At 43.3% G+C, this 14,526-nt stretch overlaps 1 protein-coding gene and 1 pseudogene across 1 annotated transcript; one reads left to right on the forward strand and one right to left on the reverse strand.

The window, feature by feature from the left end:
* The first annotated feature begins 91 nt into the window (after positions 1-91).
* On the forward strand, positions 92-1,524 carry LOC118373538 (NEDD8). The gene is made up of 4 exons (XM_035759691.2): positions 92-265; positions 517-564; positions 686-768; positions 1,017-1,524. Exons 1-4 carry the CDS (start codon positions 248-250, stop codon positions 1,135-1,137), a joined length of 270 nt encoding a protein of 89 aa, XP_035615584.1. The 5' UTR covers positions 92-247; the 3' UTR covers positions 1,138-1,524.
* A 6,807-nt stretch (positions 1,525-8,331) lies between these two features.
* The window catches only part of LOC118373535 (large neutral amino acids transporter small subunit 2-like), a 28,485-nt pseudogene continuing 22,290 nt past the window's right edge, over positions 8,332-14,526 (reverse strand).

Genomic DNA, 14,526 nt, shown 5'->3' on the forward strand with positions numbered 1-14,526 from the left:
ATCTAATAAAAAAATGTTGATGGAGAAAACATCTCCTCGAAGTACCAACGCACATAGCGGAACCTATTATTGTGAGCAACGTGAATAGTGGGACCTATCTTTGAGAAACACAGGACATTTTCGCAATCGAAAATTGGTGTAGAAATTTGCTTATGTTGTGAACTGGAAACCAAATTTAGCAGCTATTACACAGATACCATATCAGTTATAATATCATTAATGTGTTTAGAAAACAAAATAAGTCAAAATGTTGATTAAAGTCAAGGTAAGAGAACGTCAGACACGGATATTCAGCCACTAGCAAATTAGCTAGTTTTTGCTTTTAATTCAGCTGCCCAGTGCATACAATCAGTAGCAAGCTAGCTACCTACATGGGTCCATAAAATAAGAATCGAATAACCTGACATTTTACATGGCTACATAGATCATAAGTAACTGTCTTATGCTGGTTATGAGTGGTCAAATAATAGATAATCCTGAACATGATTAAGTATTTTCTAATTGTCTTTCTCTCAGACCCTCACAGGGAAGGAAATTGAGATTGACATAGAGCCCACAGACAAGGTATGTATGTATGTATGTACTTTGTCCAGTATTCCCTTTGTTCCTGATGTGTGTGTTTGTGTGTGTACACCATGCACTGATATTATGTATTCATTGTGTGTATTCTGTTTGTCTCTGTCAGGTGGAGCGGATCAAGGAGCGAGTAGAGGAGAAAGAGGGGATCCCTCCTCAACAGCAGAGGTTGATCTACAGCGGCAAACAGATGTAAGCCACAGAGGCAATATCTTGGAATTAATCATGAGGAAAATAAAAAAAGATTATATGTTTCGGAAATCCCAGTCCTAGGGCAACAGCACTGGCACATTGTTAATGTGGGAGGCAGCCCATTTGCCTTAGGTATACTACACCTCTACAGACATACTTTAGTCAGTGGTCAGATAACAACAGACATGAAAATGATATTGTCCCATTCTTCCTAACAACCCCCTTTTCCCACTGTGTCTTTCCCTCAGGAACGATGAAAAGACAGCGGCAGACTACAAGATCCAGGGAGGTTCTGTACTACATCTGGTCCTGGCACTGAGAGGAGGAGAGGTCCTCCACTGTCCCACGAGCCTTCTTCTCGCCTTGTAACCACCACGCTTGCCTTAGCCCCGGTTAGATGTTGCCCTTAGGCACTAGGATCAGCTTAACCCTCCTCAAATCCAAACCGTAATCGTTATGGGCGACAAATGCAAAACGGACCTTGGATCAGTGATTGTGGGCAACTTCAGCTCTATCCCCTTGGAACCGGCCAATGTAGACCTTCTCTGAGACATATTACAACTGTAACGAGGTGTTGTCCTTTTGTGTTGGGAGGATCGCCATGTCAGCACTCTCTCTTGTCCCTTCCTCGTTTGAGAGCATCAAACTGATGCAGATGTTACGTTTACAATGCGTGAAAGTGTGAGAAAGTATTATTCTGTAGAGATAGATTCATGTAATGGTTTAGTTTGTCATTAAAACATCAGTTATTCGCGATGGATGTTGCATTGTCATTAATGATGTGTTTAGTTTAATGTTATGGGATTCAAACACCACACCAGTCAACAACATTTATTTTACCCCAGTATAATAATCTCTTGTTACTGTAGCTAAGTACATTCATGCTGGAACTCACAAAAATAATCCACAAGAGACAGGATGTTGGTAGAAAGTTAAACAGTTCTCTTTGAAGTATGTTTAAGTAGGGCTCTGAGTTTCTCGGTCTGCTCACGTGGTCAAGAAAAACTTTTTGCGTCACACTTTTTGCATCACTCATGTACAATAAGGTAGGTGGTGGGACTGACACCTACAGTCAAAGGCCTAATCTCAAATCGACCCCAACACCCTATGATTTGACTGGTGTAAGAAATATGGTAATAGCTCACCCTCCCACTGTGATAGGCTAGGTGGAAGTTGCACCAATCCTCTCAGATATCCAGAACTGCATAGGGCTTAACGGTCGATTTGGCCAACCACATAACTCCAACAGGGTCACCAGGAGGGATAAGCCAATGAAGTTGGAAGTCCCACCCGGTTGACTACATTAAGTTGGTAGAAGCCCTCAATGGCACTGCCCATGTTAATACTTTTGTCCACAAGAGGCCTCTATCGTTATCTCTGGCAAGGGGGGGTCAAATCCGTCCCGCCGGGCACTTCAATCGGGCCCACAAGACACATTTTTATTTAATTTATCATTAAAAACAAATTCTTACCCCATTTTTCTCCCCAATGTCGTGGTATCCAATAGGTAATTACTGTCTTGTCCCATTGCTACAACTCCCGTACGGACTCAGGAGAGGCGAAGGTTGAGAGCCAAACCCTCACGATGCTGGGCCAATTGTGCACCGCCTCAGGGGTCTCCCAGTCAGCTGTGACGCGGCCTGGGATCAAACCCGGGTCTGTAGTGATGCCTCAAGCACTGAGATGCATTGCCTTAGACTGCTGCACCACTCGGGAGGCCCAACTGGTCCCCCAAAAATGCGGTCCTCCATTGAATTTCAAAATCCCGATGTGGCCCTCGAGCCAAAACGTTTGCCCACCCCTGATCTATTTCAAAGACATAGCCTGGTTAAACCTTACCAGACTGAATGCTGCACGCTCACCATTGTTCCAGTTGGTGAACGCAATGTTCAGTGTGGCTTAAACAAGTCAAGCATAGACAGGATGTGGCCAATGAATTACTGAGGTGTGTTGTACATTATACAGTATATATTGATAAAGTACATAATCTACCTATTTTATTTCTATGTTGCAATGCAACACACAGCAAGGCTACTGCTGTGTATTCCTGAACCAACATTGAAGGCCGGCAGGCCTCTGTCTGGTCCAGGTAAAGGCAGGCAAGGACTCGGCAGAGGCTGCCTGCTTGGCTTAACAGTTTAGATAAGGCAGTGGTTGAGTAGTCTAGTTCTGTCTGTAGTCTGTGCTTTAGCCATCCATTGTTCGTTATGACAACAATTATCAGAGTGGATTACAGGTAGCACGTTAGTTTGCTGGTTCAAATCCCCTGGCAGATTGGGTAAAGAATCTGTCGATGTGCCCTTGAGCAAGGCACTTAACCCCAATTGCTCCTGTAAGTCGCTCTGTATAAGACCGTCTTCTAAAATGTACATTTCTGCAATGATTGTGTATGTATAATATGGTTCTATCTGTAAAAAGATGATTGTGAGATAATTGGCGTTAATGTTCCGAACACACATTGGTTTGAATGGTGTCAGCTATATTTATCTTGTATTCTTTTGAACTTAACAACGTGATTTGGGGTATTTAGAGTACTATATAGGTAGAGAACATTGAACTGAACAAGACTAAATGTCAATAACTAAATGTTGATAAAAATGCGGATAGAACCGCTTAGTCTCAACTTTCAAAATGTAAACGTAAAAATGTTGGATAAAAGCGCCTACATCTCATCTAAAATCAGATTGTGTGACCAAGCAGAACTCTGAGATTACCATTATCTCTGAAACAATGTTATTACAATGTTACTATGTTATTACTACGTTATAATGATTTCTCATTATCATTATTATTGCATAATTGTTTAAAAGATGATTATTCAACTGATGGAAATAGCAAAAGGGGATACCGTGTTTAAGTGCTATGCCTGTTATTCCTCAGTATTAATACACAAAAGCTACAGATTGGGTTTAACATTGGGTTACCATGAATGCCTACAGTAGAAAGCGGTCGACCATGTGTGTAAGCGTCATGATGTCATCCTGTTGTAATAGTAAAGCCATAATGCAGCTGAGGTAACTGAGATGGTAATGAGATAACGAAGCACGGTTACAGTATGTCCATAAAGAGGATAACACTCCCACTTTAAATAAATAAAACATCACTTTTTTTCCGTGGTGACTTTCCATACAGTATGTCATGTGACATCTAGTTATATAAAGGCACAAAACACATCTCTGTCACGGAACTTTCAAAGACATGGTGGACCTTTCAGAGCTACAGTATAGGCCTAAGATCCAGGCTGACTACATGGTAGACCTTTCAGAGCTACAGTATAGGCCTAAGATCCAGGCTGACTACATGGTAGACCTTTCAGAGCTACAGTTTAGGCCTAAGATCCAGGCTGACTACATGGTAGACCTTTCAGAGCTACAGTATAGGCCTAAGATCCAGGCTGACTACATGGTAGACCTTTCAGAGCTACAGTTTAGGCCTAAGATCCAGGCTGACTACATGGTAGACCTTTCAGAGCTACAGTATAGGCCTAAGATCCAGGCTGACTACATGGTAGACCTTTCAAAGCTACAGTTTAGGCCTAAGATCCAGGCTGACTACATGGTAGACCTTTCAGAGCTACAGTTTAGGCCTAAGATCCAGGCTGACTACATGGTAGACATTTCAGAGCTACAGTTTAGGCCTAAGATCCAGGCTGACTACATGGTAGACCTTTCAGAGCTACAGTATAGGCCTAAGATCCAGGCTGACTACATGGTAGACATTTCAAAGCTACAGTTTAGGCCTAAGATCCAGGCTGACTACATGGTAGACCTTTCAGAGCTACAGTATAGGCCTAAGATCCAGGCTGACTACATGGTAGACCTTTCAAAGCTACAGTTTAGGCCTAAGATCCAGGCTGACTACATGGTAGACCTTTCAGAGCTACAGTTTAGGCCTAAGATCCAGGCTGACTACATGGTAGACCTTTCAGAGCTACAGTATAGGCCTAAGATCCAGGCTGACTACATGGTAGACCTTTCAAAGCTACAGTTTAGGCCTAAGATCCAGGCTGACTACATGGTAGACCTTTCAGAGCTACAGTTTAGGCCTAAGATCCAGGCTGACTACATGGTAGACCTTTCAGAGCTACAGTTTAGGCCTAAGATCCAGGCTGACTACATGGTAGACCTTTCAGAGCTACAGTATAGGCCTAAGATCCAGGCTGACTACATGGTAGACATTTCAAAGCTACAGTTTAGGCCTAAGATCCAGGCTGACTACATGGTAGACCTTTCAGAGCTACAGTATAGGCCTAAGATCCAGGCTGACTACATGGTAGACCTTTCAAAGCTACAGTTTAGGCCTAAGATCCAGGCTGACTACATGGTAGACCTTTCAGAGCTACAGTTTAGGCCTAAGATCCAGGCTGACTACATGGTAGACCTTTCAGAGCTACAGTATAGGCCTAAGATCCAGGCTGACTACATGGTAGACATTTCAAAGCTACAGTTTAGGCCTAAGATCCAGGCTGACTACATGGTAGACCTTTCAGAGCTACAGTATAGGCCTAAGATCCAGGCTGACTACATGGTAGACCTTTCAAAGCTACAGTTTAGGCCTAAGATCCAGGCTGACTACATGGTAGACCTTTCAGAGCTACAGTTTAGGCCTAAGATCCAGGCTGACTACATGGTAGACCTTTCAGAGCTACAGTTTAGGCCTAAGATCCAGGCTGACTACATGGTAGACCTTTCAGAGCTACAATATAGGCCTAAATCCAGGCTGACTACATGCCAGATCTCACAACGTCTGCATAGGTGTTTAACATACAGTGGGGAGAACAAGTATTTGATACACTGCCGATTTTGCAGGTTTTCCTACTTACAAAGCATGTAGAGGTCTGCAATTTTTCAACTGTGAGAGACGGAATCTAAAACAAAAATCCAGAAAATCACATTGTATGATGATTGTATGATTGCATTTTATTGCATGACATAAGTATTTGATCACCTACCAACCAGTAAGAATTCCAACTCTCAGAGACCTGTTAGTTTTTCTTTAAGAAGCCTATTCTCCACTCATTACCTGTATTAACTGCACCTGTTTGAACTCGTTACCTCTATAAACGACACCTGTTCACACACTCAATCAAACAGACTCCAAACTCTCCACAATGGCCAAGATCAGAGAGGACATCAGGGATAAAATTGTAGACCTGCACAAGGCTGGGATGGGCTACAGGACAATAGGCAAGCAGCTTGTTGAGAAGGCAACAACTATTGGCACATTTTTTTGAAAATGGAAGAAGTTCAAGATGATGGTCAATCAGCATCGGTCTGGGGTTCCATGCAAGATCTCACCTCGTGGGGCATCAATGATCACGAGGAAGGTGAGGGATCAGCCCAGAACTACACGGCAGGACCTGGTCAATGACCTGAAGAGAGCTGGGATCACAGTCTCAAAGAAAACCATTAGTAACACACTACGCCATCATGGATTAAAATCCTGCAACGCACGCAAGGTCCCCCTGCTCAAGCCAGCGCATGTCCAGTCCCGTCTGAAGTTTGCCAATGACCACCTGGATGATCCAGAGGAGGAATGTGAGAAGGTCATGTGGTCTGATGAGACGACAATAGAGCTTTTTGGTCTAAACTCCACTTGCCGTGTTTGGAGGAAGAAGGATGAGTACAACCCCAAGAACAACATCCCAACTGTGAAGCATGGAGGTGGAAACATCATTCTTTGAGGATGCTTTTCTGCAAAGGGGACAGGACGACTGCACCGTATTGAGGGGAGGATGGATTGGGCCATGTATCGTGAGATCTTGGCCAACAACCTCCTTCCTTCAGTAAGAGCATTGAAGATGGGTCGTGGCTGGGTCGTGGCTGGGTCTTCCAGCATGACAACGACCCAAAACACACAGCCAGGGCAACTAAGGAGTGGCTCCGTAAGAAGCATCTCAAGGTCCTGGAGTGGCCTAGCCAGTCTCCAGACCTGAACCCAATAGAAAATCTTTGGAGGGAGCTGAAAGTCCGTATTGCCCAGCAACAGCCCCGAAAACTGAAGGATCTGGAGAAGGTCTGTATGGAGGAGTGGGCCAAAATCCCTGCGGCAGTGTGTGCAAACCTGGTCAAGAACTACAGGAAACATATGATCTCTGTAATTGCAAACAAAGGTTTCTATAACAAATATTAAGTTCTGCTTTTCTGATGTATCAAATACTTATGTCATGTAATAAAATGCAAATGAATTACTTAAAAATCATTACAATGTGATTTTCTGGATTTTTGTTTTAGATTCCATCTCTCACAGTTGAAGTGTACCTATGATAAAATTTACAGACCTCTACATGCTTTGTAAGTAGGAAAACTTGCAAAATTGGCAGTGTATCAAATACTTGTTCTCCCCACTGTATCACATAGCAATCTGATGCCCCAAGGACCATTTGATGGCTTAACACACAACCATCGGTTGATGGGAAGGCAACATCCGCAACGTAGTCGACCTTGGAACTCGACCTTCCACCTCTGAACCGTGTGATCCTTAAATCTTCCCATGGACAACACAGACTACAATCCATACCATGACCTTTGACTTGTGTTAGCACTGCAGAGAGCAACATGCAAACTGGTTGACTTATCAGAAACCTGTATCTGTACATATTACCTTCACTGACCTGTCATATACTGGAAAGTATGTGTGTCTAAGACCCAAATCCGTGTTTGCAACTGCATCCATGACATTCTTCTTGTGTCTGTGTGATCATTAACGTTATGTCCAATGGTCAGGTAATGTGATTTTAGTGGGATTATTTGTGTCTGTGTGTATGAATGATTAAGACGTGTAGAGGAATGACATCTTCACTGCCCTTGACAGAGGTCTTAAGATAAATTGGTTGATTCCCAGGAAGCCACCCCTCTATAGAAACATACCAAGGGCTCAATTCAATCCGTGATTTAAGTTTAAAAGTAATTTCCGATTGAGCCGACATACACAGTGTTTACCGTGAACACAGTCTCTGCGAACGTGGGGAACAGTGCCTTTTCATTGACGTTTAGCTACAGTACTGAACTTCCGCAATACGGATTGAATCGAGCCCTTATATAGTCGTAAATGTTCATTGGCTGCATGATGATAAAGCAGTCAGAATGTCCTGAGAATGCCTCAAACTGGTCATACAAACTGTAGAAGAAGAGGAGTGTGTGTGTCTGTTCCAAAGGGCCAATAGCAAGGACATAGTGGGTATACTGGGCCACACAACCATATATGTATACATTACAGTTCCCTGACAATAAACATATCATTCCTGGTTAATACAGGGGTGCACATTTAAATCCCTGAAGGCTTTAACACCACATGTAACTGTACATGTATTTCATGTACCATGTGTTCCACTATAGGGCGGGCAGGTAGCCTAGCAATTAAGACCGTTGGGTCTGTAACCGAAAGGTTGCTGGTTCGAATCCCTGAGCCGACTACGTGAACAATCTGTCGATGTGCCTTTGAGCTCACTCTAATTGCTCTGGATAAGAGCGCCTGCTAAAATGTAAATTACGCCAATGAGTGTTTTTATATTATGATCAATTATATTTATTAAAACACCCCTAAATAAAGCACTATCAAACGTTTATAGAGTGGATTTATAGATCTGTTTTAATTTACAAAAAATACTGAATTAACCTCATGATAGACATTGACATTAAAACACAGGAACACTACTGGTTGGCTTCATTCACAACATTACAGTACGCTTAGCTACACATGATTAAACTTGTGTCAATTCTCTCCGCGGAGGTTCACGTGTGTTTGTGTGCATGTGAGTTTGTGCATGTCTGGTCAATATTGCGGAGAACCCTACTCAAAATGCTCTTCAGAGTCTGCTAGCCTACCCTTATATTTTTCAAGACATTACATTACATTTACATTTAAGTCATTTAGCAGACGCTCTTATCCAGAGCGACTTACAAATTGGACTTCTCTGTTTGTTAGTATCTGTAAAGGTTTAGCACTGTAGTCAGTCTGTACTGCTACTCTTTCATGGAGCAGGCGGTCCGTCTGAGTTGATTGTCTGTCTTTAATGAAATCTTTCTCAGGTGTCCAGTAAAATGAAGTCACTGAGTCAAAGTGGAATATTCAAAATGGCCACACAATTCTTTTCCATTAAATGTTTTCTTAGCTCTTTAAAAATATCAGAATAAAATAATCTGTCAACATCAATGATAACAAAAATAGACCAATACCTAAGTACAGAATATATCAGAATTAGAGCGATAAAAGAGTACCAGGCAAGGATCTGACAGGCACTGAACCCCATAGGCTCTTAAATGTATATCTCCGCTGTTGCATGATGTTGAATAGAAAAAAACCACACACTAAAACTAACATAATAAAACTAAAATAATAACAATGACACATGATATAAACAATTATCACAGATATAAAATACATTTTGGAATCACAGTTGTTAAAATTAAAAAACACAGACAGTATTTAGTGTATTTGACATTGAACATGAAATGAATTGATATTAATTTGATGTTTTTGACGATCAAAAAATCCAGCTTTGGTGTGTTTTCAGTAAAACAAGGCAAATTCAAAAGGTGTCAAAAAAGAAATGCAAACTGACACAAGCAATATTGATGATGAATCTGCCACAGTACATTACGAGTACTTTAAAATGGGCGCCACTCTCTCACTAATGAAAGTGTGCAGGGAGTGTGTGGAGGAAGAGGAGGAAGATGAAAAAGAAGAGGAGGGGGAAGAGAAAGAGGAATCCGTATTATTGTCAAGTGGGTAAAAAAAACAAAAAAAACTAGGGGATGAAGAGGTGTGTATCTGTGAGGATGACAGGTTGGATATGTCTTCTACAGTAAGCAGCATCGAAAGGAGGCACACTAACATGTAATGACCAGATATAGTTCTATAATCTCCCCTCTCCACTAAACGTTTATCTCCTCCTCCTTCCCACCTCCTCCCACCCCCTCCCACCTCCATCTCCTCCGTTTCTCTATTTGGCACAGCATTCGTGATTGAAACAAAGCTACAATCAGACTTCTGAACACATTCAAATAACGGTGTGTGTCACTGAATGTTTCCAAGTCTGTGAGTGTGTGGGTGTTAACTCCCCTCTGCCATAGGGATATACCTGAAACGTTGACTACCTCAATGAGAGTGTGTTTCTCTGCGTGTGTGTGTGTCTGTGTGTGTATGGTGAGGCGTTGGGTGTTGGGGGGTTAGTCAAGGTGTGTGTTCAGCAGTCTGCAGACTTTTGTGTCTCGCCGTCCTCCTGCGAGAGAGGAGCCCGCGACTCCTTCAACTGCTCGCACTCCTCCCCGCTCCCTGCCTCCTCGCCTCCCTTCGTCTCCCCTGGATACACCACCACACAGAACTTCTGGCCCAGGTAGGTCATCTTGGCTGGAGAGAGAGAAGGGGAGAGGTTAGGATACCAGTCTAGAGTACAACGCCCAGTAGATACAGAGAGAAGCCAAGAAAGTTAATACAGTGTAAGGAGTCATAAGGGAAAAGAGACACGAGTCAGAAGAAGAATCCGTGTTAGTAGTGATATCTTGTGAATCAACATCCATAATGTCACGTGACAAGAAAGCAAGTCATTTGAATAATAATAATAACAATGCTTTTGAAAGTTGAACATTGCCACGAGCAGCACCGCAGATATTGAGATGAGCGAGATGCAAGACTTCGCTCTCACACAGTCGCACACACTCTGGTAGCCAGGGCACCAAAACGGCGGAGAAGTTGAGCCTCGCACCTCAACGCTCTTAGTTGTTGTGGAACTTGACCCACTATAATGTTTACTTTCTGAAACTCTGTCATATTGCCGAGTCTACCTTTAAGGAAGTTCCAGGCCATCCTTGTCAATACGAAGTTATTCTTAACGGACTTGCCTGCTAAAATAAAGGTTAAATAAATAAATCAAGTTGTAGGAATTAGAACGAGACTGCCTTACCAACGAAGGTGTTGAAGCACGCGGGCTTGTTGTCCCAGTAGACACCCAGGAAGTAGACAGGTACTCCAGTCAACATGATAGCCATACCGAGGCCACACACCACGGGCTCAGAGTACAGGGAGAAGATGAGCAGGAAGGCCCAGAACAACAGATAGATCACAGGCCATGCCAGACTGATCTGTAGGAGGGAGAGAGACAGATGGTGGAGTCAGTCATTGTGCAAACCACAATAAGAATGCATATACTAGGCCCTCGAATACCTAGGGTCAGATTGACTAAACACTGAGAACATAACAAAAAGGTCAAATAAAAACGTGGGAGAAAGTCTAGCCTCTGTAGAACTTAATAGAACCCAATGTCAGGAATGGGTCTCCTAGGAAACTCACCCTGATTGGTCGGTGCATGTCGGGTTGCTTGATGCGCAGCACAATCTGCCCGGCAACAGTGACCCCGTAGAAGAGGTAGTTGATAAAGCCCACGTAGTTGATGAGGGTGTACATGTCACTGGTGCACAGCATCAGCAGGGTGGACAGACACTGGAGCAGGGAGGGAGAGACGGATAGAGAGAGAGAGAGAGAGAGAGAGAGAGAGAGAGAGAGAGAGAGAGAGAGAGAGAGAGAGAGAGAGAGAGAGAGAGAGAGAGAGAGAGAGAGAGTTTAGAGGGTATCAGATTGCTTGCTAGAAGCTTCTCACTGGGCACAGACGTCAGTTTAACGTCTATTGAACTTTATATTTGTGGCGTGGACAGGGAAATTGGTAAACAGTCTGAGATAGAGAAGGACAGAGTTGGTACTCACAGTGAAGAGCAGAGCAGGGATGGGGGTGCAGCGCTTCACATGGATCATAGCCAGAAGACTGGGGAGGTGGCCCTCTCTGGCTCCAGCAAAGAACAACCTGTTAGAGAGAAAGAGAGAGAGAGAGAGATAATCAGAATGAACACCAATTTAATCTGCAACAGAAACTTGTTAAAGGAGAGATCAGCAGATAAACCCTGGTTGTTAAAGGAGAGATCAGCAGATAAACCTTGGTTGTTAAAGGAGAGATCAGCAGATAAACCCTGGTTGTTAAAGGAGAGATCAGCAGATAAACCCTGGTTGTTAAAGGAGAGATCAGTAGATAAACCCTGGTTGTTAAAGGAGAGATCAGCAGATAAACCCTGGTTGTTAAATGAGAGATCAGCAGATAAACCCTGGTTGTTAAAGGAGAGATCAGTAGATAAACCCTGGTTGTTAAAGGAGAGATCAGCAGATAAATCCTGGTTGTTAAAGGAGAGATCAGCAGATAAACCCTGGTTGTTAAAGGAGAGATCAGCAGATAAACCTTGGTTGTTAAAGGAGAGATCAGCAGATAAACCCTGGTTGTTAAAGGAGAGATCAGCAGATAAACCCTGGTTGTTAAAGGGATGTTGACACTGACCGTGAGGAGGTGAAGAGGGATCCGTTAACCCCTCCGAAGGTGGACAGAGCTACAGAGATGGGCATGATCCATGACATCACTCCCAGCAGCTTTTCACCAAAAGTCTGGAGGGAGGGAGGGGAGAGAGAGAGGGAGGGGAGAGAGAGGGAGGGAGGGAGGGAGGGAGGGAGGGAGGGAGGGAGAGAGAGAGAGAGAGAGAGAGAAAGGGAGGGAGGAGAGAGAGAGGGAGGGAGGGAGAAAGGGAGGGAGGGAGGGAGGGAGGGAGGGAGGGAGAGGAGAGAGGGGGAGGGGAGAGAGATGGAGGGAGGGAGAGAGAGAGATGGAGGAGGAGAGAGAGGGAGGGAGGGGGAGGAGAGGGAGGGAGGGAGGGAGGGAGGGAGGGAGGGAGGGAGGGAGGGAGGGAGGGAGGGAGGGAGGGAGGGAGGGGAAGAGATGGTTAAACACACACTCAGACATTCAATGAACTGATGCATAGCTACATAAATATCACAAACATGTTTATATACTAAAATTGAAAAAAGAGTGGAAGATTGATAATTATTGATTGTGTTACTGTGATGCTACTACACGCTTCAATACTCAGTTTAATTTGAAGTGCATTAACTCTTAGTGACCAGAAGGGGCCGCCAGAGGCCTTTTGCAATACTGACTATGAATAAACCCAGAGCACGTCGGTATTCTTTCTGATAGGGTGGTGGGTGGAGCTACTCACCACGGCAACAGCGTTGGAGGCCAGCAGCTCCTGAGGACTCATGGCAGTGACGTAGGCGATGTTAGCGAATACGTAGACGAACGTCACCAAGGGGATGGAGATGAAGATGGCGCGAGGAAGATTCCTAGAATAGAGAGAGGAATGGAGGGATGGGGAGAAATAAGTAAAATATATATTATCTTTACCACTACCTACATGACAACATATTATATATATTATCTTTACCACTACCTACATGTACAACATATTATATATTATCTTTACCACTACCTACATGTATAACATATTATATATTATCTTTACCACTACCTACATGTACAACATATTATATATTATCTTTACCACTACCTACATGTACAACATATTATATATAATCTTTACCACTACCTACATGTACAACATATTATATATTATCTTTACCACTACCTACATGTACAACATATTATATATTATCTTTACCACTACCTACATGACAACATATTATATATTATCTTTACCACTACCTACATGTACAACATATTATATATTATCTTTACCACTACCTACATGTACAACATATTATATATATTATCTTTACCACTACCTACATGTACAAATGTCCTCTACTAACCTGACTCGGTACCAGATATATAGCCTCATTATTGTTATGTCATTTTATTGTGTTACTTTTTATAACATTTTTTTGCCTTAGTTTATTTAGTAAATATTTTCTTAACTTTATTTATTGAACTGCATTGTTGGTTAAGGGCCCATAAGTAAGTATTTCACGGAAGGTAACCTGTTCGGCACATATGACAAATACAATTTGATTTAGTGCATAACTTATGACCAGAGCCCTAGGTGCCCTATAAAACACTGCGCTATAATTTTTTTATTTTTTTATTTTACCTTTATTTAACCAGGCAAGTCAGTTAAGAACACATTCTTATTTTCAATGACGGCCTGGGAACAGTGGGTTAACTGCCTGTTCAGGGGCAGAACGACAGATTTGCACCTTGTCAGCTCGGGGGTTTGAACTCGCAACCTTCTGGTTACTAGTCCAACGCTCTAAACAGTAGGCTACGCTGCCGCCCTAAAGGGAACAGTGTGCCATTTGGGAGGCAAGCGTGTACTAATTGATATGTGTTACACGTAGCGGTCAACAAGATCCTCAGTGACGTAGTGACAGAGCCCTATGTGCCCTGGTCCAAAGTAGTGCACTACAAAGAGAACAGGGCACCATTTGGGAGGCACTACTAATGGTAGTGTCTTACACATAGGGGTCGACCAGCTCCTCAGTGACGTAGTTGAGGAAGTTCCATCCCCCGTAGGCGAAGGAGCCTTGTAGAAAGGCCAGGGCTATGAGTCCCACGTCGTACTCCTGGAAGGGCTCGAAGGCATTCGCTGGCTCCAGCCAATAGTACTCTCCTGGTGGAGAAGAAGACCAGAGGCTTTAGAATTACGATTATGTTGGGTTGGGAGGAAATGTTCATCTGTTTGAAGTTGGTCAACTGCTGTTAGAACAACGCAGATCAAATAACAAACTGCCAGGTCACACATGGTGTAACAATGAGGAGGTGTGTAAAAGCAGACAGACAGGCAGGCAGGCAGGCACGCAGACAGACAGACAGACAGACAGACAGACAGACAGACAGACAGACAGACAGACAGACAGACAGACAGACAGACAGAGTATTTGTTTGTACAACATGTCTGCTTTGTAGCCCAACCCATCTGTCTGTCTTCT

The sequence above is a fragment of the Oncorhynchus keta genome, chromosome 35 (assembly GCF_023373465.1).
Source record: "Oncorhynchus keta strain PuntledgeMale-10-30-2019 chromosome 35, Oket_V2, whole genome shotgun sequence".
Taxonomy (NCBI): domain Eukaryota; kingdom Metazoa; phylum Chordata; class Actinopteri; order Salmoniformes; family Salmonidae; genus Oncorhynchus; species Oncorhynchus keta.

Bases quoted from the DNA above. Each gene is read 5' to 3' on its own strand.
- LOC118373538 (XM_035759691.2), top strand. The intron at 565-685 runs GTATGTATGTAT...TGTCTCTGTCAG, and splicing joins ACATAGAGCCCACAGACAAG to GTGGAGCGGATCAAGGAGCG. The intron at 769-1,016 runs GTAAGCCACAGA...TCTTTCCCTCAG, and splicing joins ATCTACAGCGGCAAACAGAT to GAACGATGAAAAGACAGCGG.